Genomic DNA, 27,252 nt, shown 5'->3' on the forward strand with positions numbered 1-27,252 from the left:
CTGGCACTACACACCCGGGTAAGAGCGGTGTCATATACCCTTCTCTGCTTTATATTATATAGACTCACCATCTGTACTGTATATTATATACTGTATATTATATAGACTCACCACCTGTACTGTATATTATATACTGTATATTATATAGACTCACCACCTGTACTGTATATTATATAGACACACCATCTGTACTGTATATTATATAGACTCACCACCTGTACTGTATATTATATACTGTATATTATATAGACTCACCATATTATATAGACTCACCACCTGTACTGTATATTATATACTGTATATTATATAGACTCACCACCTGTACTGTATATTATATAGACTCACCACCTGTACTGTATATTATATAGACTCACCATCTGTACTGTATATTATATAGACTCACCATCTGTACTGTATATTATATAGACCCACCACCTGTACTGTATATTATATACTGTATATTATATAGACTCACCACCTGTACTGTATATTATATACTGTATATTATATAGACTCACCACCTGTACTGTATATTATTTACTGTATATTATATAGATACACCAACTGTACTGTATATTATATACTGTATATTATATAGACTCACCACCTGTACTGTATATTATATACTGTATATTATATAGACTCACCACCTGTACTGTATATTATTTACTGTATATTATATAGATACACCACCTGTACTGTATATTATATAGACTCACCATCTGTACTGTATATTATATAGACTCACCACCTGTACTGTATATTATATAGACTCACCATCTGTACTGTATATTATATAGACTCACCACCTGTACTGTATATTATATAGACACACCACCTGTACTGTATATTATATAGACACACCACCTGTACTGTATATTATATACTGTATATTATATAGACTCACCATCTGTACTGTATATTATATACTGTATATTATATAGACTCACCACCTGTACTGTATATTATATACTGTATATTATATAGACTCACCACCTGTACTGTATATTATTTACTGTATATTATATAGATACACCAACTGTACTGTATATTATATAGACTCACCACCTGTACTGTATATTATATAGACTCACCACCTGTACTGTATATTATATAGACACACCACCTGTACTGTATATTATATACTGTATATTATATAGACTCACCATCTGTACTGTATATTATATACTGTATATTATATAGACTCACCACCTGTACTGTATATTATATAGACTCACCACCTGTACTGTATATTATATACTGTATATTATATAGACTCACCACCTGTACTGTATATTATATACTGTATTTTATATAGACTCACCACTTGTACTGTATATTATATAGACTCACCACCTGTACTGTATATTATATACTGTATATTATATAGACACACCATCTGTACTGTATATTATATAGACTCACCACCTATACTGTATATTATATACTGTATATTATATAGACTCACCACCTGTACTGTAGATTATATACTGTATATTATATAGACTCACCACCTGTACTGTATATTATATAGACTCACCATCTGTACTGTATATTATATAGACTCACCACCTGTACTGTATATTATATACTGTATATTATATAGATTCACCACCTGTACTGTATATTATATACTGTATATTATATAGACTCACCACCTGTACTGCATATTATATAGACTCACCACCTGTACTGTAGATTATATACTGTATATTATATAGACTCACCACCTATACTGTATATTATATAGACTCACCACCTGTACTGTATATTATATAGACTCACCACCTATACTGTATATTATATACTGTATATTATATAGACTCACCACCTGTACTGTATATTATATAGACTCACCACCTGTAGTGTATATTATATAGACTCACCATCTGTACTGTATATTATATACTGTATATTATATAGACTCACCACCTGTACTGTATATTATATACTGTATATTATATAGACTCACCACCTGTACTGTATATTATATACGGTATATTATATAGACCCACCATCTGTACTGTATATTATATAGACTCACCACCTATACTGTATATTATATAGACTCACCACCTATACTGTATATTATATACTGTATATTATATAGACTCACCACCTGTACTGTATATTATATAGACTCACCACCTGTACTGTATATTATATAGACTCACCACCTGTACTGTATATTATATAGACTCACCATCTGTACTGTATATTATATAGACTCACCACCTATACTGTATATTATATAGACTCACCACCTATACTGTATATTATATACTGTATATTATATAGACTCACCATCTGTACTGTATATTATATACTGTATATTATATAGACTCACCACCTGTACTGTATATTATATAGACTCACCACCTGTACTGTATATTATATAGACTCACCACCTGTACTGTATATTATATAGACTCACCACCTATTCTGTATATTATATAGACTCACCACCTATACTGTATATTATATAGACTCACCACCTATACTGTATATTATATACTGTATATTATATAGACTCACCACCTGTACTGTATATTATATACTGTATATTATATAGACTCACCACCTATACTGCATATTATATAGACTCACCACCTGTACTGTATATTATATAGACTCACCACCTGTACTGTATATTATATACTGTATATTATATAGACTCACCACCTATACTGTATATTATATAGACTCACCACCTGTACTGTATATTATATAGACTCACCACCTATACTGTATATTATATACAGTATATTATATAGACTCACCACCTATACTGTATATTATATAGACCCACCACCTATACTGTATATTATATAGACTCACCACCTATACTGTATATTATATACTGTATATTATATAGACTCACCACCTGTACTGTATATTATATACTGTATATTATATAGACTCACCACCTATACAGTATATTATATACTAGTACTGTGTATTATAGAATCACCACCTGTACTGTATATTATATACTAGTACTGTGTATTATAGAATCACCACCTGTACTGTATATTATATACTAGTACTGTGTATTATAGAATCACCACCTGTACTGTATATTATACAAACTCGCCTCCTGTACTATATATTATATAGACTGACCACCTGCACTATTTATTATATAGTGTTTATTATATACATTATATACTACATATTAGATATTACCCATTGTGCATTATACATTACAGATACAGCCAGGACACAGTGTGTATGGATTGTGGGGTGCACCATGGCCCTATGTGACGGGTTCACTAGCGACAATGTCACAGCCCCGGTGACCTTTGCCTGATGCTATAACTGTCCTGACCTTTATCTGTCTCCAGTGACTTTTACCTCGGCTATTTATAAACCTCCCTGAGATAATTCTAGATGCAAATTAAAATACCTCACGTACAACGAGAGCCCAACGCTACATGTCCAGAGCTGTGGTGATATATACCGAGCCTTGTGATCATTATCAGTGTATATCAGTATTATTATATAGTCATGTGATCATTATCAGTGTATATCAGTATTATTATATAGATACATGTGATCATTATCAGTGTATATCAGTATTATTATATAGTCATGTGATCATTATCAGTGTATATCAGTATTATTATATAGTCATGTGATCATTATCAGTGTATAGCAGTATTATTATATAGTCATGTGATCATTATCAGTGTATATCAGTATTATTATATAGTCATGTGATCATTATCAGTGTATATCAGTATTATTATATAGTCATGTGATCATTATCAGTGTATATCAGTATTATTATATAGATACATGTGATCATTATCAGTGTATATCAGTATTATTATATAGTCATGTGATCATTATCAGTGTATAGCAGTATTATTATATAGTCATGTGATCATTATCAGTGCATATCAGTATTATTATATAGATACATGTGATCATTATCAGTGTATATCAGTATTATTATATAGTCATGTGATCATTATCAGTGTATATCAGTATTATTATATAGTCATGTGATCATTATCAGTGTATAGCAGTATTATTATATAGTCATGTGATCATTATCAGTGTATATCAGTATTATTATATAGATACATGTGATCATTATCAGTGTATATCAGTATTATTATATAGTAATGTGATCATTATCAGTGTATATCAGTATTATTATATAGTCATGTGATCATTATCAGGGTATATCAGTATTATTATATAGTCATGTGATCATTATCAGTGTATATCAGTATTATTATATAGTCATGTGATCATTATCAGTGTATCAGTATTATTATATAGTCATGTGATCATTATCAGTGTATATCAGTATTATTATATAGTCATGTGATCATTATCAGTGTATATCAGTATTATTATATAGATACATGTGATCATTATCAGTGTATATCAGTATTATTATATAGTCATGTGATCATTATCAGTGTATATCAGTATTATTATATAGTCATGTGATCATTATCAGTGTATATCAGTATTATTATATATTCATGTGATCATTATCAGTGTATATCAGTATTATTATATAGTCATGTGATCATTATCAGTGTATATCAGTATTATTATATAGTCATGTGATCATTATCAGTGTATATCAGTATTATTATATAGTCATGTGATCATTATCAGTGTATATCAGTATTATTATATAGTCATGTGATCATTATCAGTGTATATCAGTATTATTATATAGCCATGTGATCATTATCAGTGTATATCAGTATTATTATATAGCCATGTGATCATTATCAGTGTATCAGTATTATTATATAGTCATGTGATCATTATCAGCGTATATCAGTATTATTATATAGTCATGTGATCATTATCAGTGTATATCAGTATTATTATATAGTCATGTGATCATTATCAGTGTATATCAGTATTATTATAGAGTCATGTGATCATTATCAGTGTATCAGTATTATTATATAGTCATGTGATCATTATCAGTGTATATTAGTATTATTATATAGTCATGTGATCATTATCAGTGTATATCAGTATTATTATATAGTCATGTGATCATTATCAGGGTATATCAGTATTATTATATAGTCATGTGATCATTATCAGTGTATATCAGTATTATTATATAGTCATGTGATCATTATCAGTGTATATCAGTATTATTATATAGTCATGTGATCATTATCAGTGTATCAGTATTATTATATAGTCATGTGATCATTATCAGTGTATATCAGTATTATTATATAGTCATGTGATCATTATCAGTGTATATCAGTATTATTATATAGTCATGTGATCATTATCAGTGTATATCAGTATTATTATATAGTCATGTGATCATTATCAGTGTATATCAGTATTATTATATAGTCATGTGATCATTATCAGTGTATATCAGTATTATTATATAGATACATGTGATCATTATCAGTGTATATCAGTATTATTATATAGTCATGTGATCATTATCAGTGTATCAGTATTATTATATAGTCATGTGATCATTATCAGTGTATATCAGTATTATTATATAGTCATGTGATCATTATCAGTGTATATCAGTATTATTATATAGTCATGTGATCATTATCAGTGTATATCAGTATTATTATAGAGTCATGTGATCATTATCAGTGTATCAGTATTATTATATAGTCATGTGATCATTATCAGTGTATATTAGTATTATTATATAGTCATGTGATCATTATCAGTGTATATCAGTATTATTATATAGTCATGTGATAATTATCAGGGTATATCAGTATTATTATATAGTCATGTGATCATTATCAGTGTATAGCAGTATTATTATATAGTCATGTGATCATTATCAGTGCATATCAGTATTATTATATAGTCATGTGATCATTATCAGTGTATATCAGTATTATTATATAGTCATGTGATAATTATCAGTGTATATCAGTATTATTATATAGTCATGTGATCATTATCAGTGTATATCAGTATTATTATATAGTCATGTGATCATTATCAGTGTATATCAGTATTATTATATAGTCATGTGATCATTATCAGTGTATATCAGTATTATTATATAGTCATGTGATCATTATCAGTGTATATCAGTATTATTATATAGTCATGTGATCATTATCAGGGTATATCAGTATTATTATATAGCCATGTGATCATTATCAGTGTATATCAGTATTATTATACAGTCATTTGATCATTATCAGTGTATATCAGTATTATTATATAGATAAATGTGATCATTATCAGTGTATATCAGTATTATTATATAGTCATTTGATCATTATCAGTGTATATCAGTATTATTATATAGCCATGTGATCATTATCAGTGTATATCAGTATTATTATATAGTCATGTGATCATTATCAGTGCATATCAGTATTATTATATAGTCATGTGATCATTATCAGTGTATATCAGTATTATTATATAGTCATGTGATCATTATCAGTGTATATCAGTATTATTATTATAGTCATGTGATCATTATCAGTGTATATCAGTATTATTATAGAGTCATGTGATCATTATCAGTGTATATCAGTATTATTATATAGTCATGTGATAATTATCAGTGTATATCAGTATTATTATATAGTCATGTGATCATTATCAGTGTATATCAGTATTATTATATAGTCATGTGATCATTATCAGTGTATATCAGTATTATTATATAGTCATGTGATCATTATCAGTGTATATCAGTATTATTATATAGTCATGTGATCATTATCAGTGTATATCCGTATTATTATATAGTCATGTGATCATTATCAGTGTATATCAGTATTATTATATAGACATGTGATCATTATCAGTGCATATCAGTATTATTATATAGTCATGTGATCATTATCAGTGTATAGCAGTATTATTATATAGTCATGTGATCATTATCAGTGCATATCAGTATTATTATATAGTCATGTGATCATTATCAGTGTATATCAGTATTATTATATAGTCATGTGATCATTATCAGTGTATATCATTATTATTATTATAGTCATGTGATCATTATCAGTGTATATCAGTATTATTATATAGTCATGTGATAATTATCAGTGTATATCAGTATTATTATATAGTCATGTGATCATTATCAGTGTATATCAGTATTATTATAGAGTCATGTGATCATTATCAGTGTATATCAGTATTATTATATAGTCATGTGATAATTATCAGTATATCAGTATTATTATGTAGTCATGTGATCATTATCAGTGTATATCAGTATTATTATAAAGTCATGTGGTCATTATCAGTGTATATCAGTATTATTATATAGTCATGTGATCATTATCAGTGTATATCAGTATTATTATATAGTCATGTGATGATTATCAGTGTATATTAGTATTATTATATAGTCATGTGATCATTATCAGTGTATATCAGTATTATTATATAGTCATGTGATAATTATCAGTGTATATCAGTATTATTATATAGTCATGTGATCATTATCAGTATATATCAGTATTATTATATAGCCATGTGATCATTATCAGTGTATATCAGTATTATTATATAGTCATGTGATCATTATCAGTGTATATCAGTATTATTATATAGTCATGTGATCATTATCAGTGTATATCAGTATTATTATATAGTCATGTGATCATTATCAGTGTATATCCGTATTATTATATAGTCATGTGATCATTATCAGTGTATATCAGTATTATTATATAGTCATGTGATCATTATCAGTGCATATCAGTATTATTATATAGCCATGTGATCATTATCAGTGTATAGCAGTATTATTATATAGTCAGGTGATCATTATCAGTGCATATCAGTATTATTATATAGTCATGTGATCATTATCAGTGTATATCAGTATTATTATATAGTCATGTGATCATTATCAGTGTATATCAGTATTATTATTATAGTCATGTGATCATTATCAGTGTATATCAGTATTATTATATAGTCATGTGATAATTATCAGTGTATATCAGTATTATTATATAGTCATGTGATCATTATCAGTGTATATCAGTATTATTATAGAGTCATGTGATCATTATCAGTGTATATCAGTATTATTATATAGTCATGTGATAATTATCAGTATATCAGTATTATTATGTAGTCATGTGATCATTATCAGTGTATATCAGTATTATTATATAGTCATGTGGTCATTATCAGTGTATATCAGTATTATTATATAGTCATGTGATCATTATCAGTGTATATCAGTATTATTATATAGTCATGTGATGATTATCAGTGTATATTAGTATTATTATATAGTCATGTGATCATTATCAGTGTATATCAGTATTATTATATAGTCATGTGATAATTATCAGTGTATATCAGTATTATTATATAGTCATGTGATCATTATCAGTGTATATCAGTATTATTATATAGCCATGTGATCATTATCAGTGTATATCAGTATTATTATATAGTCATGTGATCATTATCAGGGTATATCAGTATTATTATATAGTCATGTGATCATTATCAGTGTATATCAGTATTATTATATAGTCATGTGATCATTATCAGTGTATATCAGTATTATTATATAGTCATGTGATCATTATCAGTGTATATCAGTATTATTATAAAGTCATGTGATCATTATCAGTGTATATCAGTATTATTATATAGCCATGTGATCATTATCAGTGTATATCAGTATTATTATATAGTCATGTGATCATTATCAGTGTATATCAGTATTATTATATAGTCATGTGATCATTATCAGTGTATATCAGTATTATTATATAGCCATGTGATCATTATCAGTGTATATCAGTATTATTATATAGTCATGTGATCATTATCAGTGTATATCAGTATTATTATATAGTCATGTGATCATTATCAGTGCATATCAGTATTATTATATAGTCATGTGATCATTATCAGTGTATAGCAGTATTATTATATAGTCATGTGATCATTATCAGTGTATGTCAGTATTATTATATAGTCATGTGATCATTATCAGTGTATATCAGTATTATTATATAGATACATGTGATCATTATCAGTGTATATCAGTATTATTATATAGCCATGTGATCATTATCAGTGTATATCAGTATTATTATATAGTCATGTGATCATTATCAGTGTATATCAGTATTATTATATAGTCATGTGATCATTATCAGTGTATATCAGTATTATTATATAGTCATGTGATCATTATCAGTGCATATCAGTATTATTATATAGTCATGTGATCATTATCAGTGTATATCAGTATTATTATATAGTCATGTGATCATTATCAGTGTATATCAGTATTATTATATAGTCATGTGATCATTATCAGTGCATATCAGTATTATATAGTCATGTGATCATTATCAGTGTATATCAGTATTATTATATAGTCATGTGATCATTATCAGTGTATATCAGTATTATTATATAGCCATGTGATCATTATCAGTGTATATCAGTATTATTATATAGTCATGTGATCATTATCAGTGTATATCAGTATTATTATATAGTCATGTGGTCATTATCAGTGTATATCAGTATTATTATATAGTCATGTGATCATTATTATTGTATATCAGTATTATTATATAGTCATGTGATCATTATCAGTGTATAACAGTATTATTATATAGTCATGTGATCATTATCAGTGTATATCAGTATTATGATATAGTCATGTGATCATTATCAGTGTATATCAGTATTATTATATAGTCATGTGATCATTATCAGTATATATCAGTATTATTATATAGTCATGTGATCATTATCAGTGTATATTAGTATTATTATATAGTCATGTGATCATTATCAGTGTATATCAGTATTATTATATAGTCATGTGATCATTATCATTGTATAGGCCCTCCGGTCATTATCCCCCTCACTACTCATTTCCTCTTCTTCTCTTTAGGGCGACATGTCTATTCAGAAGATTCACGCTCGGGAGATCCTGGACTCCAGGGGAAACCCCACTGTAGAGGTCGACCTGTACACCGGGAAAGGTGCATTCATCTGTACACAACCAATATAGTCCAACCACCAAGATACAGTAACAGGGGTCATAGCCCCGGAGATGTGAGGCTGAGGGCAGCAGGGTCATCCAAGCAGCACAGAGTATTTCAGAAAAGAAGTGTGCCGATCTTTTCGGGGTTTACAGACTGAAAGCTACATAGTGTAAGGAGCCGGAGGCAGAGCAGCACAGAGTATTTCAGAAAAGAAGTGTGATGATCTTGTGGGGTTTTACAGACTGAAAGCTACATAGTGTAAGGAGCCGGAACCAGAGCAGCACAGAGTATTTTAGGAGAGGAGCGTGCTGATCTGTAGATTCAGATGTGGTAATAATAAATAATTTCCTATACTGTGTCCTCACTATTACAGGTCTTTTTCGGGCAGCCGTCCCCAGCGGAGCCTCCACAGGAATCTATGAAGCCCTGGAGCTGAGAGATGGGGACAAATCTCGATACCTGGGGAAAGGTGAGAAGCGATGGCCAGGGGTGTAACTCAAAGCTCCTGCGCCCCAATGTTAAATCTGCAATAATCTTTATTTGTATAGCGGTACATACTCAGAAGCGTTAGGGGGTGACATGGGAGGTGCCTCAGGCAGCAGGACCCATGTGTGGGTGCCACCTCTGCGCCCCCTATAGCTACGCCTCTGCCCACAATAATAATGAGTCAACCAGGATCATTTCCCTCCACATTCTCTACTCACTATTTCCAAACATCTCATTTGATTCACTGGAACGCATGTTGTGAGGACAAGTGTCACCCACTGCCATTCTCCACAGGTGTCCAGAAGGCGGTGGAGCACATCAACAAGACAATCGTCCCAGCTTTACTAGAAAAGGTAAGAGAACGCTCAAGAGCAAACAAGCAGACTACCAATACACTGATGGTCAAGTGTCTGATGGTCGGGTGTCTGATGGTCGGGTGTCTGATGGTCGGGTGTGTGATGGTCGGGTGTGTGATGGTCGGGTGTCTGATGGTCGGGTGTGTGATGGTCGGGTGTCTGATGGTCGGGTGTCTGATGGTCGGGTGTCTGATGGTCGGGTGTCTGATGGTCGAGTGTCTAATGGTCGGGTGTCTGATGGTCGGGTGTCTGATGGTCGGGTGTCTGAGGGTCGGGTGTGTGATGGTCGGGTGTGTGATGGTCGGGTGTGTGATGGTCGGGTGTGTGATGGTCGGGTGTGTGATGGTCGGGTGTATGATGGTCGGGTGTCTGATGGTCGGGTGTCTGATGGTCGGGTGTCTGATGGTCGGGTGTCTGATGGTCGGGTGTCTGATGGTCGGGTGTCTGATGGTCGGGTGTCTGATGGTCGGGTGTCTGATGGTCGAGTGTCTGATGGTCGGGTGTCTGAGGGTCGGGTGTCTGAGGGTCGGGTGTGTGATGGTCGGGTGTGTGATGGTCGGGTGTCTGATGGTCGAGTGTCTGATGGTCGGGTGTCTGAGGGTCGGGTGTCTGAGGGTCGGGTGTGTGATGGTCGGGTGTGTGATGGTCGGGTGTCTGATGGTCGGGTGTGTGATGGTCGGATGTCTGATGGTCGGGTGTGTGATGGTCGGGTGTCTGATGGTCGGGTGTGTGATGGTCGGGTGTGTGATGGTCGGGTGTCTGATGGTCGGGTGTGTGATGGTCGGGTGTGTGATGGTCGGGTGTCTGATGGTCGGGTGTCTGATGGTCGGGTGTCTGATGGTCGGGTGTCTGATGGTCGGGTGTCTGAGGGTCGGGTGTCTGAGGGTCGGGTGTGTGATGGTCGGGTGTGTGATGGTCGGGTGTGTGATGGTCGGGTGTGTGATGGTCGGGTGTCTGAGGGTCGGGTGTGTGATGGTCGGGTGTGTGATGGTCGGGTGTGTGATGGTCGGGTGTGTGATGGTCGGGTGTGTGATGGTCGGGTGTGTGATGGTCGGGTGTATGATGGTCGGGTGTCTGATGGTCGGGTGTCTGATGGTCGGGTGTCTGATGGTCGGGTGTCTGATGGTCGGGTGTCTGATGGTCGGGTGTCTGATGGTCGGGTGTCTGATGTTCGGGTGTCTGATGGTCGAGTGTCTGATGGTCGGGTGTCTGAGGGTCGGGTGTCTGAGGGTCGGGTGTCTGAGGGTCGGGTGTGTGATGGTCGGGTGTGTGATGGTCGGGTGTCTGATGGTCGGGTGTCTGATGGTCAAGTGTCTGATGGTCGGGTTTCTGATGGTCGGGTGTGTGATGGTCGGGTGTGTGATGGTCGGGTGTGTGATGGTCGGGTGTGTGATGGTCGGGTGTCTGATGGTCGGGTGTCTGATGGTCGGGTGTCTGATGGTCGGGTGTCTGATGGTCGGGTGTCTGAGGGTCGGGTGTGTGATGGTCGGGTGTGTGATGGTCGGGTGTGTGATGGTCGGGTGTCTGATGGTCGGGTGTCTGATGGTCGGGTGTCTGATGGTCGGGTGTCTGATGGTCGGGTGTCTGATGGGCGGGTGTCTGATGGTCGGGTGTCTGATGGTCGGGTGTCTGATGGTCGGGTGTGTGATGGTCGGGTGTGTGATGGTCGGGTGTCTGATGGTCGGGTGTCTGATGGTCGGGTGTCTGATGGTCGGGTGTCTGAGGGTCGGGTGTCTGAGGGTCGGGTGTCTGAGGGTCGGGTGTGTGATGGTCGGGTGTGTGATGGTCGGGTGTGTGATGGTCGGGTGTGTGATGGTCGGGTGTCTGAGGGTCGGGTGTGTGATGGTCGGGTGTGTGATGGTCGGGTGTGTGATGGTCGGGTGTGTGATGGTCGGGTGTGTGATGGTCGGGTGTGTGATGGTCGGGTGTGTGATGGTCGGGTGTGTGATGGTCGGGTGTCTGATGGTCGGGTGTCTGATGGTCGGGTGTCTGATGGTCGGGTGTCTGATGGTCGGGTGTCTGATGTTCGGGTGTCTGATGGTCGAGTGTCTGATGGTCGGGTGTCTGAGGGTCGGGTGTCTGAGGGTCGGGTGTGTGATGGTCGGGTGTGTGATGGTCGGGTGTGTGATGGTCGGGTGTCTGATGGTCGGGTGTCTGATGGTCAAGTGTCTGATGGTCGGGTTTCTGATGGTCGGGTGTGTGATGGTCGGGTGTGTGATGGTCGGGTGTGTGATGGTCGGGTGTGTGATGGTCGGGTGTGTGATGGTCGGGTGTCTGATGGTCGGGTGTCTGATGGTCGGGTGTCTGAGGGTCGGGTGTCTGAGGGTCGGGTGTGTGATGGTCGGGTGTGTGATGGTCGGGTGTGTGATGGTCGGGTGTCTGATGGTCGGGTGTCTGATGGTCGGGTGTCTGATGGTCGGGTGTCTGATGGTCGGGTGTCTGATGGGCGGGTGTCTGATGGTCGGGTGTCTGATGGTCGGGTGTGTGATGGTCGGGTGTCTGTTGGTCGGGTGTCTGATGGTCGGGTGTCTGATGGTCGGGTGTCTGATGGTCGGGTGTCTGATGGTCGGGTGTCTGATGGTCGAGTATCTGATGGTCAGGTGTCTGATGGACAGGTATATGAGGGTCAGGTGTCTGATGGTTCAGGTATTTAATTGTCAGGAGTCTCGTGGTCAATTGTCTGATGATCAGGTATTTGATGGTGAGCTATCTGATGGTTAGGTGTCTCATGATCAGGTATCTGATGATTTAATGGTCAGGTGTCTAATGGTCATGTCTCTGATTAGTCCGATGTTCAGGTATTTAATGGTCAGGTGTCCGATGTTCAGGTATTTAATGGTCAGGTGTCCGATGTTCAGGTATTTAATGGTCAGGTGTCCGATGTTCAGGTATTTAATGGTCAGGTGTCCGATGTTCAGGTATTTGATGGTCAGTTGTCCGATGTTCAGGTATTTGATGGTCAGGTGTCCGATGTTCAGGTATTTGATGGTCAGGTGTCCGATGTTCAGGTATTTAATGGTCAGGTGTCCGATGTTCAGGTATTTGAAGGTCAGGTGTCCGATGTTCAGGTATTTGATGGTCAGGTGTCCGATGTTCAGGTATTTAATGGTCAGGTGTCCGATGTTCAGGTATTTAATGGTCAGGTGTCCGATGTTCAGGTATTTGATGGTCAGGTGTCTGATGTTCAGGTATTTGATAGTCAGGTGTCCGATGTTCAGGTATTTAATGGTCAGGTGTCCGATGTTCAGGTATTTGATGGTCAGGTGTCTGATGTTCAGGTATTTGATAGTCAGGTGTCCGATGTTCAGGTATTTAATGGTCAGGTGTCCGATGTTCAGGTATTTGAAGGTCAGGTGTCCAAACATCAAAATGTGTAATCTATCTAAGCTCTATACAACTTCTTACCTGTTACCATTACATTCAGTTTCTCATCAACCATCTGGGAACTATCTCCAGACAATCCCCAATTAATCAACCATCTTTACAAACATATACGGGTTCATTTATCAGAGGTCCACCTAAGATGCACCAATCGTCCATATTCCGTTCCCCCATATACCCATTACTCAGCCGCCACCCATCCCTCCAAACATCCGCGCGTACAACATTCATCATCCATTAAACCTTCCATGCATCTTAGACTCATCCACTGCATAAATCTAATACCAATCCCCAATCTGAGAAGCCTTCACCCGTCTGCAGTCACACATCGACCCATCTGAGCTCCGTACCCGACCCCACCCGTCTATACAATGATCCATCCTTTCATATATCTTCCCACCCAGATAGCCATCCATTAGGACTAAATCTATTCAATATCCATTAACCAGCTATATGCCATCAACCCTACCCACCCATCAGAACTTCACCCACCCATTCAAGGTCAATCCATCCATGAACCCGTCCACTAATCCACCAATCTATAAACCTACTTATCCCTCCATCGCCCTCCCGTAGACCCATCGCCACGTGAGAACTATCCAGAATCTCTCAATATGAGATGGGTCCACCATGTATTGTACACGATTGACATTGGGACTATGTAGGACTATGTAGGGACCAGCGGAACAATAGGACAACTTGACCTCAGAGAATGGATCTATCCATAGGTTGGTGAATGGGGCGGATAAACACTCTCAGCAAATAATCGATATACTGGCAATTGATTATTAACAGAAGAAGCTGTAATGATTATTGTTCTGTCTCCGTCTTCGGTTCCTGCAGAAATTCAGCGTTGTGGATCAGGAGAAGATTGACAAATTAATGCTGGAACTTGATGGGACCGAGAACAAATGTGAGTATGAAATAAACCCGGAAGAAGCCGAGATGTAAGAGACAGAACGTCCGCGGGAAAGACAGTGAATGGCTGATGTTTTCTTCCTTTACAGCAAAGTTTGGTGCTAATGCCATCCTGGGGGTGTCACTGGCGGTGTGCAAGGCCGGCGCAGCGGAGAAGGGTGTCCCCCTCTACAGGCACATTGCTGACCTAGCGGGAAACCCTGATATCATCCTCCCTGTCCCTGTGAGCATTCATTATCACATACTCGACCCATGAGACCACCCCAATGTACTCTCCCTCTCTCTCTGTCCCCCCATCTCCCCATTCTCTCTCTCTCCCCCAATCTCCTCATTCTCTCTCTGTCCCCACAGCCCCTCATTCTCTCTCTGTCCCCCCATCCCCTCATTCTCTCTGTCTGTCCCCCCATCTCCTCATTCTCTCTCTCTGTCCCCCCATCTCCTCATTCACTCTCTCTGTCCCCCGATCTCCTCATTCTCTCTCTCTGTCCTCCCATCTCCTCATTCTCTCTCTCTCTGTTCCCCCATCTCCTCATTCTCTCTCTCTGTCCCCCCCATCTCCTAATTCTCTCTCTCTCTGTCCCCCCCATCTCCTAATTCTCTCTCTCTCTCTGTCCCCCATCTCCTCATTCTCTCTCTCTCTCTGTCCCCCCATCTCCTCATTCTCTCTCTCTCTGTCCCCCCATCTCCTCATTCACTCTCTCTCTCTCTGTCCCCCATCTCCTCATTCTCTCTCTCTCTGTCCCCCATCTCCTCATTCTCTCTCTCTCTGTCCCCCCATCTCCTCATTCACTCTCTCTGTCCCCCATCTCCTCATTCTCTCTCTCTGTTCCCCCATCTCCTCATTCTCTCTCTCTCTCTGTCCCCCCATCTCCTCATTCTCTCTCTCTCTCTCTGTCCCCCCATCTCCTCATTCTCTCTCTCTCTGTCCCCCCATCTCCTCATTCACTCTCTCTGTCCCCCCATCTCCTCATTCTCTCTCTCTGTCCCCCCATCTCCTCATTCTCTCTCTCTCTCTGTCCCCCCATCTCCTCATTCTCTCTCTCTCTCTGTCCCCCATCTCCTCATTCTCTCTCTCTCTGTCCCCCCATCTCCTCATTCACTCTCTCTGTCCCCCCATCTCCTCATTCTCTCTCTCTCTGTCCCCCATCTCCTCATTCTCTCTCTCTCTGTCCCCCCATCTCCTCATTCTCTCTCTCTCTCTGTCCCCCCATCTCCTCATTCACTCTCTCTGTCCCCCCCATCTTCTCATTCTCTCTCTCTGTCCTCCCATCTCCTCATTCTCTCTCTCTCTGTTCCCCCATCTCCTCATTCTCTCTCTGTCCCCCCATCTCCTCATACTCTCTCTCTCCCTGTCCCCCCATCTCCTCATTCTCTCTCTCTCTCTGTCCCCCCATCTCCTCATTCACTCTCTCTGTCCCCCCCATCTTCTCATTCTCTCTCTCTGTCCTCCCATCTCCTCATTCTCTCTCTGTCTGTCCCCCCATCTCCTCATTCTCTCTCTGTCTGTCCCCCCATCTCCTCATTCTCTCTCTCTGTCCCCCCATCTCCTCATTCACTCTCTCTGTCCCCAGATCTCCTCATTCTCTCTCTCTGTCCTCCCATCTCCTCATTCTCTCTCTCTCTGTTCCCCCATCTCCTCATTCTCTCTCTCTGTCCCCCCCATCTCCTAATTCTCTCTCTCTCTCTGTCCCCCATCTCCTCATTCTCTCTCTCTCTCTCTGTCCCCCCATCTCCTCATTCTCTCTCTCTCTCTGTCCCCCCATCTCCTCATTCACTCTCTCTCTGTCCCCCATCTCCTCATTCTCTCTCTCTCTGTCCCCCATCTCCTCATTCTCTCTCTCTCTGTCCCCCCATCTCCTCATTCACTCTCTCTGTCCCCCCATCTTCTCATTCTCTCTCTCTGTTCCCCCATCTCCTCATTCTCTCTCTGTCCCCCCATCTCCTCATACTCTCTCTCTCCCTGTCCCCCCATCTCCTCATTCTCTCTCTCTCTCTGTCCCCCCATCTCCTCATTCACTCTCTCTGTCCCCCCCATCTTCTCATTCTCTCTCTCTGTCCTCCCATCTCCTCATTCTCTCTCTGTCTGTCCCCCCATCTCCTCATTCTCTCTCTGTCTGTCCCCCCATCTCCTCATTCTCTCTCTCTGTCCCCCCATCTCCTCATTCACTCTCTCTGTCCCCAGATCTCCTCATTCTCTCTCTCTGTCCTCCCATCTCCTCATTCTCTCTCTCTCTGTTCCCCCATCTCCTCATTCTCTCTCTCTGTCCCCCCCATCTCCTAATTCTCTCTCTCTCTCTGTCCCCCATCTCCTCATTCTCTCTCTCTCTCTCTGTCCCCCCATCTCCTCATTCTCTCTCTCTCTCTGTCCCCCCATCTCCTCATTCACTCTCTCTCTGTCCCCCATCTCCTCATTCTCTCTCTCTCTGTCCCCCATCTCCTCATTCTCTCTCTCTCTGTCCCCCCATCTCCTCATTCACTCTCTCTGTCCCCCCATCTTCTCATTCTCTCTCTCTGTCCCCCCATCTCCTCATTCTCTCTCTCTGTTCCCCCATCTCCTCATTCTCTCTCTCTCTCTGTCCCCCCATCTCCTCATTCTCTCTCTCTCTCTCTCTGTCCCCCCATCTCCTCATTCTCTCTCTCTCTGTCCCCCCATCTCCTCATTCTCTCTCTCTCTGTCCCCCCATCTCCTCATTCACTCTCTCTGTCCCCCCATCTCCTCATTCTCTCTCTCTGTCCCCCCATCTCCTCATTCTCTCTCTCTCTCTCTCTGTCCCCCCATCTCCTCATTCTCTCTCTCTCTCTCTGTCCCCCCATCTCCTCATTCACTCTCTCTGTCCCCCCATCTCCTCATTCTCTCTCTCTCTGTCCCCCATCTCCTCATTCTCTCTCTCTCTGTCCCCCCATCTCCTCATTCTCTCTCTCTCTCTGTCCCCCCATCTCCTCATTCACTCTCTCTGTCCCCCCCCCATCTTCTCATTCTCTCTCTCTGTCCTCCCATCTCCTCATTCTCTCTCTCTCTGTTCCCCCATCTCCTCATTCTCTCTCTGTCCCCCCATCTCCTCATACTCTCTCTCTCTCCCTGTCCCCACAACTCCTCATTCTCTCTCTCTTTGCCCCCATCTCATTCTCTCTCTCTGCCCCCATCTCCTCATTCTCTCTCTGTGTCCCCCCATCTCCTCATTCTCTCTCTCCGTCCCCCCCATCTCCTCATTCTCTCTTTCTGTCCCCCCATCTCCTCATTCTCTCTCTCTCTGTCCACCCCATGAGGAGATGGGGATCTCCTCATTCTCTCTCTCTCTCTGTCCCCCCATCTCCTCATTCTCTCTCTCCCTGTCCCCCCATCTCCTCATTCTCTCTCTCTTTGCCCCCATCTCCTCATTCTCTCTCTCTGCCCCATCTCCTCATTCTCTCTCTGTGTCCCCCATCTCCTCATTCCCTCTCTCCGTCCCCCCCATCTCCTCATTCTCTCTCTCTGTCCCCCCCATCTCCTCATTCTCTCTCTCTCTGTCCACCCCATGAGGAGATGGGGATCTCCTCATTCTCTCTTTCTCTCTCTCTCTCTCTGTCCCCCCATCTCCTCATTCTCTCTCTCTCTGTCCCCCCATCTCCTCATTCTCTCTCTCTCTGTCCCCCCCATCTCCTCATTCTCTCTCTCTGTCCACCCCAGCTCCTCATTCTCTCTCTGTCCCCCATCTCCTCATTCTCTCTCTCTGTCCCCATCTCCTCATTCTCTCTCTGTCCCCCCATCTCCTCATACTCCCTCTCTCTCTCTCCCTGTCCCCCCCATCTCCTCATTCTCTCTCTCTCTCTGCTCCATCTCCTCATTCTCTTTCTCTGTCCCCATCTCCTCATTCTCTCTCCCTGTCCCCCCATCACCTCATTCTCTCTCTATGTCCCCCCATCTCCTCATTCTCTCTCTCTGTCCCCCATCTCCTCATTCACTCTCTCTGTCCCATCTCCTCATTCTCTCTCTCTGTCCTCCCATCTCCTCATTCTCTCTCTCTCTCTGTTCCCCCATCTCCTCATTCTCTCTGTCTCTCTCTGCCCCCCCCATCTCCTCATTCTCTCTCTCTCTGTCCCCCCATCTCCTCATTCTCTCTCTCTCTGTCCCACCATCTCCTCATTCTCTCTCTCTCTGTCCCCCCATCTCCTCATACTCTCTCTCTCTCCCTGTCCCCCCATCTCCTCATTCTCTCTCTCTTTGCCCCCATCACCTCATTCTCTCTCTCTCTCTGCCCCATCTCCTCATTCTCTCTCTGTGTCCCCCCATCTCCTCATTCTCTCTCTCTCCGTCCCCCCATCTCCTCATTCTCTCTCTCTGCCCCCCATCTCCTCATTCTCTCTTTGTCCCCCCATCTCCTCATTCTCTCTCTCTGTCCCATCTCCTCATTCACTCTCTCTGTCCCCCCATCTCCTCATTCTCTCTCTCTGTCCCCCCATCTCCTCATTCACTTTCTCTGTCCCCCCATCTCCTCATTCTCTCTCTCTCTGTCTCCCCATCTCATCATTCTCTCTCTCTTTCTCTGCCCCCCATCTCCTTATTCTCTGTCCCCCATCTCCTCATTCTCTCTCTCTCTCTCTCTGCCCCCATCGCTTCATTCTCTCTCTCTCTCTCTCTCTGCCCCCATCTCCTCATTCTCTCTCTCTCTGCCCACATCTCCTCATTCTCTCTCTGTGTCCCCCCATCTCCTCATTCTCTCTCTCCGTCCCCCCCCATCTCCTCATTCTCTCTCTCTGCCCCCCATCTCCTCATTCTCTCTCTGTACCCCCATCTCCTCATTCTCTCTCTCTTTGCCCCCATCTCCTCATTCTCTCTCTCTGTCTCTGCCCCATCTCCTCATTCTCTCTCTGTGTCCCCCCATCTCCTCATTCTCTCTCTCCGTCCCCCCATCTCCTCATTCTCTCTCTCTGCCCCCCATCTCCTCATTCTCTCTTTGTCCCCCCATCTCCTCATTCTCTCTCTCTGTCCCATCTCCTCATTCACTCTCTCTGTCCCCCCATCTCCTCATTCTCTCTTGCTGTCCCCCCATCTCCTCATTCACTTTCTCTGTCCCCCCATCTCCTCATTCTCTCTCTCTGTTCCCCCCATCTCCTCATTCTCTCTCTCTCTCTCTGTCCCCCCATCTCCTCATTCTTTGCTCTCTGTCCCATCTCCTCATTCACTCTCTCTGTCCCCCCATCTCCTCATTCTCTCTCTGTCCCCCCATCTCCTCATTCACTTTCTCTGTCCCCCCATCTCCTCATTCTCTCTCTCTCTGTTCCCCCATCTCCTCATTCTCTCTCTCTCTGTTCCCCCCATCACCTCATTCTCTCTCTCTCTCTATCCCCTCATTCTCTCTCTCTGTCTTCCCATCTCCTCATTCTCTCCCTCTGTCCCCCCCATCTCCTCATTCTCTCTCTATCCCCCATCTCCTCATTCTCTCTCTCTCTCTCTGCCCCCCCATCTCCTCATTCTCTCTTTGTCCCCCATCTCCTCATTCCCTCACTCTGCCCCCCATCTCTTCATTCTCTCTCTGTCCCTCATCTCCTCATTCTCTCTCTCTGTCCCCCCATCTCATCATTCTCTCTCTCTTTCTCTGCCCCCCCCATCTCCTTATTCTTTTTTCCTTATTCTCTCTGTCCCCCATCTCCTCATTCTCTCTCTCTCTCTCTGCCCCATCGCTTCATTCTCTCTCTCTCTCTCTCTCTGCCCCCATCTCCTCATTCTCTCTCTCTCTGCCCCATCTCCTCCATTCTCTCTGCCCCATCGCCTCATTCTCTCTCTCTGTCCCCCCATCTCCTCATTCTCTCTCTCTCTGCCCCATCTCTTCATTCTCTCTCTTTCTGTCCTCCCATCTCCTCATTCTCTCTCTGTCCCCCCATCTCCTCATTCTCTCACTCTGTCCCCCCATCTCCTCATTCTCTCTCTCTGTCCCCCCATCTCCTTATTCTCTCTCTCTGTCTCCCCATCTCCTCATTCTCTCTCTCTCTGTCCTCCCCATCTCCTCATTCTCTCTCTCTGTCCCCCATCTCCTCATTCTCTCTCTCTCTATCCCCCCATCTCCTCATTCTCTCTCTCTCTCTGTCCCCCCATCTCCTTATGCTCTCTCGGTCCCCCCATCACCTCATTCTCTGTCTCTATCCCCTCATTCTCTCTCTTTGTCCCCCCAATCTCCTCATTCTCTCTCTCTGTCCCCCCATCTCCTCATTCTCTCTCTCTCTCTCTCTGTTCCTCCCATGTCCTCATTCTCTCTCTGTTCCCCCCATCTCCTCATTCTCTCTCTGTCCCCCCATCTCATTCTCTCTCTCTCTGTCCCCCCATCTCCTCATTCTCTCTCTCTCTCTGTCCCCCGATCTCCTCATTCTCTCTCACTCTGTCCCCCCATCTCCTCATTCTCTCTCCATCTCCTCATTCTCTTTCTCTCTGTCCCCCCATCTCCTCATTCTCTCTCTGTCTCCCCATCTCCTCATTCTCCCTCTCTGTCCCCCCATCTCCTCATTCTCTCTCTGTGTCCCCATCTCCTCATTCTCTCTCTCTCTGTCCCCCCCATCTCCTCATTCTATCTCTCTGTCCCCATCTCCTCTCTCTCTCCCTCTCTCTATCTCTCTGTCCCCATCTCCTCTCTCTCGCTCTCTCTTTTTCTCCTTCCCATTCTCTCTTGAATTTTCTCATGTTTTCTTTCTTTTCTCAGGCATTCAATGTCATTAATGGTGGTTCCCATGCTGGTAACAAGTTGGCCATGCAGGAATTCATGATTCTGCCTGTGGGGGCATCAACCTTCCGGGAAGCCATGCGCATAGGAGCAGAGGTCTACCATAACCTGAAGGCCGTCATTAAGTCCAAGTACGGAAAAGATGCCACCAACGTGGGGGATGAAGGTGGATTTGCTCCCAACATCTTGGAGAACAATGAGGGTGAGAAGAGACGAAGCAAAGTCACAATGTTACAGGAGTGAAATATTCCTCTAAAAAACTTTCATAAGAGATGTCCCCTCTAGTAGGAGCTGAAGGTTACACGTGTGCCCTTCACTCAATGTACCCAGCCGAGCAGCTGCCATCACTGTAACATTATACAGCATATTAGTGTTAGGAGATATAATAGACTATAAATTATAATACAATATCACATAAACCACCATAGTCAGAAATAAGCCTGAAATTAAATATGTTTCTCTGCAGCCCTGGAGCTCCTGAAAGCCGCCATTGAGAAAGCCGGTTACCCAGATAAGATTGTCATTGGGATGGACATCGCTGCGTCAGAATTTTTCCGCAAAGGAAAATACGATCTGGACTTCAAATCACCAGACGATCCAACCCGCTACATTACTGGAGAAGAGCTGGGGAACCTGTACAAGTCCTTTATCAAGAATTACCCCGGTGAGTGATGTGATGTAATGTGCCCAGAAAAAAGAGACCTATGATCCTGCCCCTCCTACTGCAGGGTGATATATACAGAAGAGAGCTATGATCCAGCCACTCCTCCTGCAGGGTGATATATACAGAAGAGAGCTATGATCCTGCCCCTCCTCATGCAGGGTGATATATACAGGAGAGCTATGATCCTGCCACTCCCCCTGCAGGGGGATATATACAGAAGAGAGCTATGATCCTGCCCCTCCTCCTGCAGGGTGATATATACAGAAGAGAGCTATGCTCCTGCCCCTCCTCATGCAGGGTGATATATACAGGAGAGCTATGATCCTGCCACTCCCCCTGCAGGGGGATATATACAGAAGAGAGCTATGATCCTGCCCCTCCTCCTGCAGGGTGATATATACAGAAGAGAGCTATGATCCTGCCCCTCCTCCTGCAGGGTGATATATACAGAAGAGACCTATGATCCTGACCCTCCTCCTGCAGGGTGATATATACAGAAGAGAGCTATGATCCTGCCCCTCCTCCTGCAGGGTGATATATACAGAAGAGATCTATGATCCTGCCCCTCCTCCTGCAGGGTGATATATACAGAATAGAGCTATGACCCTGCCCCTCCACCTGCAGGGTGATACATATAGAAGAGAGCTATGATCCTGCCCCTCCTCCTGCAGGGTGATATATACAGAAGAAAGCTATGATCCTGCCCATCCTCCTGCAGGGTGATATATACAGAAGAGAGCTATGATCCTGCCCCTCCTCCTGCAGGGTGATATATACAGAAGAGAGCTATGATCCTGCCCCTCCTCCTGCAGGGTGATATATACAGAAGAGATCTATGATCCTGCCCCTCCTCCTGCAGGGTGATATATACAGAAGAGCGCTATGATCCTGCCCCTCCTCCTGCAGGGTCATATATACAGAAGAGAGCTATGATCCTGCCCCTCCTCCTGCAGGGTGATATATATACAGAAGTGAGCTATGATCCTGCCCTCCTCCTGCAGGGTGATACAGACAGAATGGAATTACGAGCTTGCACCTCCTACTTCTCGTTAATATTGTCCTCTTTCTTTGACAGTGGTCTCTATTGAGGATCCCTTTGACCAGGATGATTGGGAAAACTGGAAGAGCTTCCTTGCCACTGTTGATATCCAAATAGTTGGTGATGATTTGACTGTCACAAACCCAAAGAGGATCCAGAAAGCAATAGAGCAAAAGTCTTGTAACTGCCTCCTGCTTAAGGTCAACCAGATCGGCTCTGTCACGGAGTCTATCCAGGCGTAAGTGACATTTGTTCTGTAGAAAGTGACACCGTATATCTGTTTGATGTGGCGAGCACATTTGATTCTGGCAAGTGTGGGCACATGAAACCTAGTGATTTATTACACTAATGGCCACACCTGTCTCCAGCAAATTTGGCATTAATAAATATCTTCTCTGGCATCCAATGGGTAATAAGTAACATCCCTGGTGTCTAGTGGATAATAATTACATCCCTGGTGTCTTGTAAATAATAAGTAACATCCCCAGTGTCTAGTGGATAATAAATAACATCCCTGGTGTCCAGTGGATAATAAATAACATCCCTGGTGTCTAGTGGATAATAATTACATCCCTGGTGTCTAGGCGATAATAATTACATCCCTGGTGTCTAGGGGATAATAATTACATCTCTGGTGTCCATTGCATAATAAGTAACATCCCTGGTGTCCATTGGATAATAAGTAACACCCCAGGTGACTAGGGGATAATAAATAATATCCCTGGTGCCCAATGGATCATAAATAACATCCCCGGCGTCTAGTGGATAATAATTAACATCCCCGGCGTCTAGTCGATAATAAATAACATCCCTGGTGTCCATTGGATAATAAATAACATCCCTGGTGTCTAGTGGATAATAAATAACATCCCTGGTGTCTGGTGGATAATTAGTAACATGCTCGGCATCTAGTGGATAATAAGTAGCATCACTGGTGTCCAGTAAATAATAAATAAAATCCCTGGTGTCCAGTGGATAATAAATTACATCCCTGGTGTCTAGTGGATAATAAGTAACATCCTCTGCATCTAGTGGATAATAAGTAGCATCACTGGTGTCCAGCCCTAAATAACAGCCCTGGCGTCTAGTGGATAATAAATAACATTCCCGGCATTTAGTCCATAATAAACAACATTCCTGGTGTCTAGTGGATAATAATTAACATCCCTGGTGTCCAGTGGATAATAAATAATATCCCTGGTGTCTAGTGGATAATACATTACATCCCTGGTATCTAGTGGATAATAAATAACATCCCTGGTGTCCAGTGGATAAGTAACATCCCTGGTGTCTAGTGGATAATAATTACATCCCTGGTGTCCATTGGATAATAAGTAACATTCCTGGTGTCTAGTGGAAAATAAATAATATCCCTTGTGTCCAGTGGATCATAAAGAACATCCCCGGCATCTAGTCGATAATAAATAACATCCCTGGTGTCTAGTGGATAATAAGTAACATCCCTGGTGCTTATTGGATAATAAATAATATCCCAGTTGTCTAGTGGATAATACATTATATCCCTGGTATCTAGTGGATAATAAATAACATCCCTGCTGTCTAGTGGATAAGTAACATCCCTGCTGTCTAGTGGATAGTATGAATACCTCTGGTGTAGGATACTCATCATATACATTCCTAGTTGGACAGGTCTGACATGAAGTAACACTGCGTATCTCCCTGATGTAATACTTTTATCTTTACAGCTGTAAATTGGCTCAGTCCAATGGATGGGGTGTGATGGTCAGCCATCGTTCTGGAGAGACAGAAGACACCTTCATTGCTGACCTGGTAGTTGGACTGTGTACAGGACAGGTAAAGTGAATAAGACAGAGAGGGACTGTGCTCAGGACAGGTGAGGAGGAAGTAAAGACAAGGACCGCGTACAGGACAGGTGAGGAGGAAGTAAAGACAAGGACCGCGTACAGGACAGGTGAGGAGGAAGTAAAGACAAGGACCGCGTACAGGACAGGTGAGGAGGAAGTAAAGACAAGGACTGCGTACAGGACAGGTGAGGAGGAAGTAAAGACAAGGACTGCGTACAGGACAGGTGAGGAGGAAGTAAAGACAAGGACCGCGTACAGGACAGGTGAGGAGGAAGTAAAGACAAGGACCGTGTACTGGACAGGTGAGGAGGAAGTAAAGACAAGGACCGTGTACTGGACAGGTGAGGAGGAAGTAAAGACAAGGACCGTGTACTGGACAGGTGAGGAGGAAGTAAAGACAAGGACCGCGTACAGGACAGGTGAGGAGGAAGTAAAGACAAGGACCGCGTACAGGACAGGTGAGGAAGACAAGGACCGCGTACAGGACAGGTGAGGAGGAAGTAAAGACAAGGACCGCGTACAGGACAGGTGAGGAGGAAGTAAAGACAAGGACTGCGTACAGGACAGGTGAGGAGGAAGTAAAGACAAGGACTGCGTACAGGACAGGTGAGGAGGAAGTAAAGACAAGGACTGCGTACAGGACAGGTGAGGAGGAAGTAAAGACAAGGACTGCGTACAGGACAGGTGAGGAGGAAGTAAAGACAAGGACCGCGTACAGGACAGGTGAGGAGGAAGTAAAGACAAGGACCGTGTACTGGACAGGTGAGGAGGAAGTAAAGACAAGGACCGCGTACAGGACAGGTGAGGAGGAAGTAAAGACAAGGACCGCGTACAGGACAGGTGAGGAAGTAAAGACAAGGACCACGTACAGGACAGGTGAGGAGGAAGTAAAGACAAGGACCGCGTACAGGACAGGTAAGGAGGAAGTAAAGACAAGGACTGCGTACAGGACAGGTGAGGAGGAAGTAAAGACAAGGACCGTGTACAGGACAGGTGAGAAGGTCAGGAGAGGGAAGAAATACATGGACTCTCTACATAAATAATACATCAGCACAGATAATAATACCCTCCTCCTCTTCTTTTTCTACTCCCAGATTAAGACTGGTGCGCCCTGCAGGTCAGAGAGATTGGCCAAATACAACCAGCTGATGAGGTGAGGATTGTGCCTCCGCGGCCCCACACACCAGGTGCCTGTCAATGGACGGGTTTATCAGCTGCATATAAACATTTGTATTTCGTCTTTCATTGAGCATCTTTTCTTTCTTTTGCAGAATTGAGGAAGAGTTGGGTGACAAAGCGAAGTTTGCTGGACGTAACTTCAGAAACCCCAGGGCCAAGTAAACATTCAAGAGTCTCCTGCATCCCCACCCGTCGCCCCACACCCGGTCACCTGGAAGTAGGGTGTGAACATGTCCCGCCTATACCATCAGGCCCGTTCCTTTAACACGTACCGTACACATATAGGGCATTTGGTGCAGTAAGTGGCAGGATGGTCCACGCCTCATACTGCACCTCTACAAATATGTGCCAAGCAACCGAGATATGAGATCTCTTAACGATGCCACGGATGTCATCACCAGCGTTTACGATGTACGGACACTTCTGAGCGCCATTTTAAAGGTGCTTCACTGGTTTCCCAAAGAATATCTCAAATAAAAGATCAACTTAAAATACAAAGTAATGATAAGAAAATGTTTTGTTTTTTTATTGGAAATTTTTTTCACAATTGTAACGTTTATAGTGGAGGCCGCAACGCTCTGCCAGCCCGCCATATGACAGAAAGCACTAACGCCCGACAAACCCCATGGACTTTCCAGTGGGTCCATCAGTTTGCGGCGTTTTGAAGGGAAGAATAGTTCCGCATGCAAGTGCCATTATTACCATCAGAGCTGCTGGGACTG

The 27,252-nt window shown here is 42.3% G+C and overlaps 1 protein-coding gene across 1 annotated transcript; it reads left to right on the plus strand.

The window, feature by feature from the left end:
* On the plus strand, nt 1–27,009 carry LOC142728061 (beta-enolase). Its single transcript, XM_075849089.1, has 12 exons — nt 1–18; nt 9,896–9,986; nt 10,363–10,458; nt 10,770–10,828; nt 15,056–15,125; nt 15,220–15,353; nt 21,802–22,024; nt 22,289–22,486; nt 23,562–23,763; nt 25,232–25,340; nt 26,446–26,504; nt 26,623–27,009. Exons 2-12 carry the CDS (start codon nt 9,902–9,904, stop codon nt 26,690–26,692), a joined length of 1,305 nt encoding a protein of 434 aa, XP_075705204.1. The 5' UTR covers nt 1–18; nt 9,896–9,901; the 3' UTR covers nt 26,693–27,009.
* Nucleotides 27,010–27,252: the final 243 nt, after the last annotated feature.

The sequence above is a fragment of the Rhinoderma darwinii genome, unplaced genomic scaffold, assembly GCF_050947455.1.
Source record: "Rhinoderma darwinii isolate aRhiDar2 unplaced genomic scaffold, aRhiDar2.hap1 Scaffold_668, whole genome shotgun sequence".
Lineage (NCBI taxonomy): Eukaryota > Metazoa > Chordata > Amphibia > Anura > Rhinodermatidae > Rhinoderma > Rhinoderma darwinii.

Excerpts from the sequence above, each read along its gene's own strand:
- LOC142728061 (XM_075849089.1), top strand. The coding sequence starts at position 9,902 with ATGTCTATTCAGAAGATTCACGCTCGGGAGATCCTGGACTCCAGGGGA. Across the intron at positions 23,764-25,231 it reads GTCACGGAGTCTATCCAGGC|CTGTAAATTGGCTCAGTCCA; the intron begins GTAAGTGACATT and ends TTATCTTTACAG. Across the intron at positions 26,505-26,622 it reads AAATACAACCAGCTGATGAG|AATTGAGGAAGAGTTGGGTG; the intron begins GTGAGGATTGTG and ends TTTCTTTTGCAG.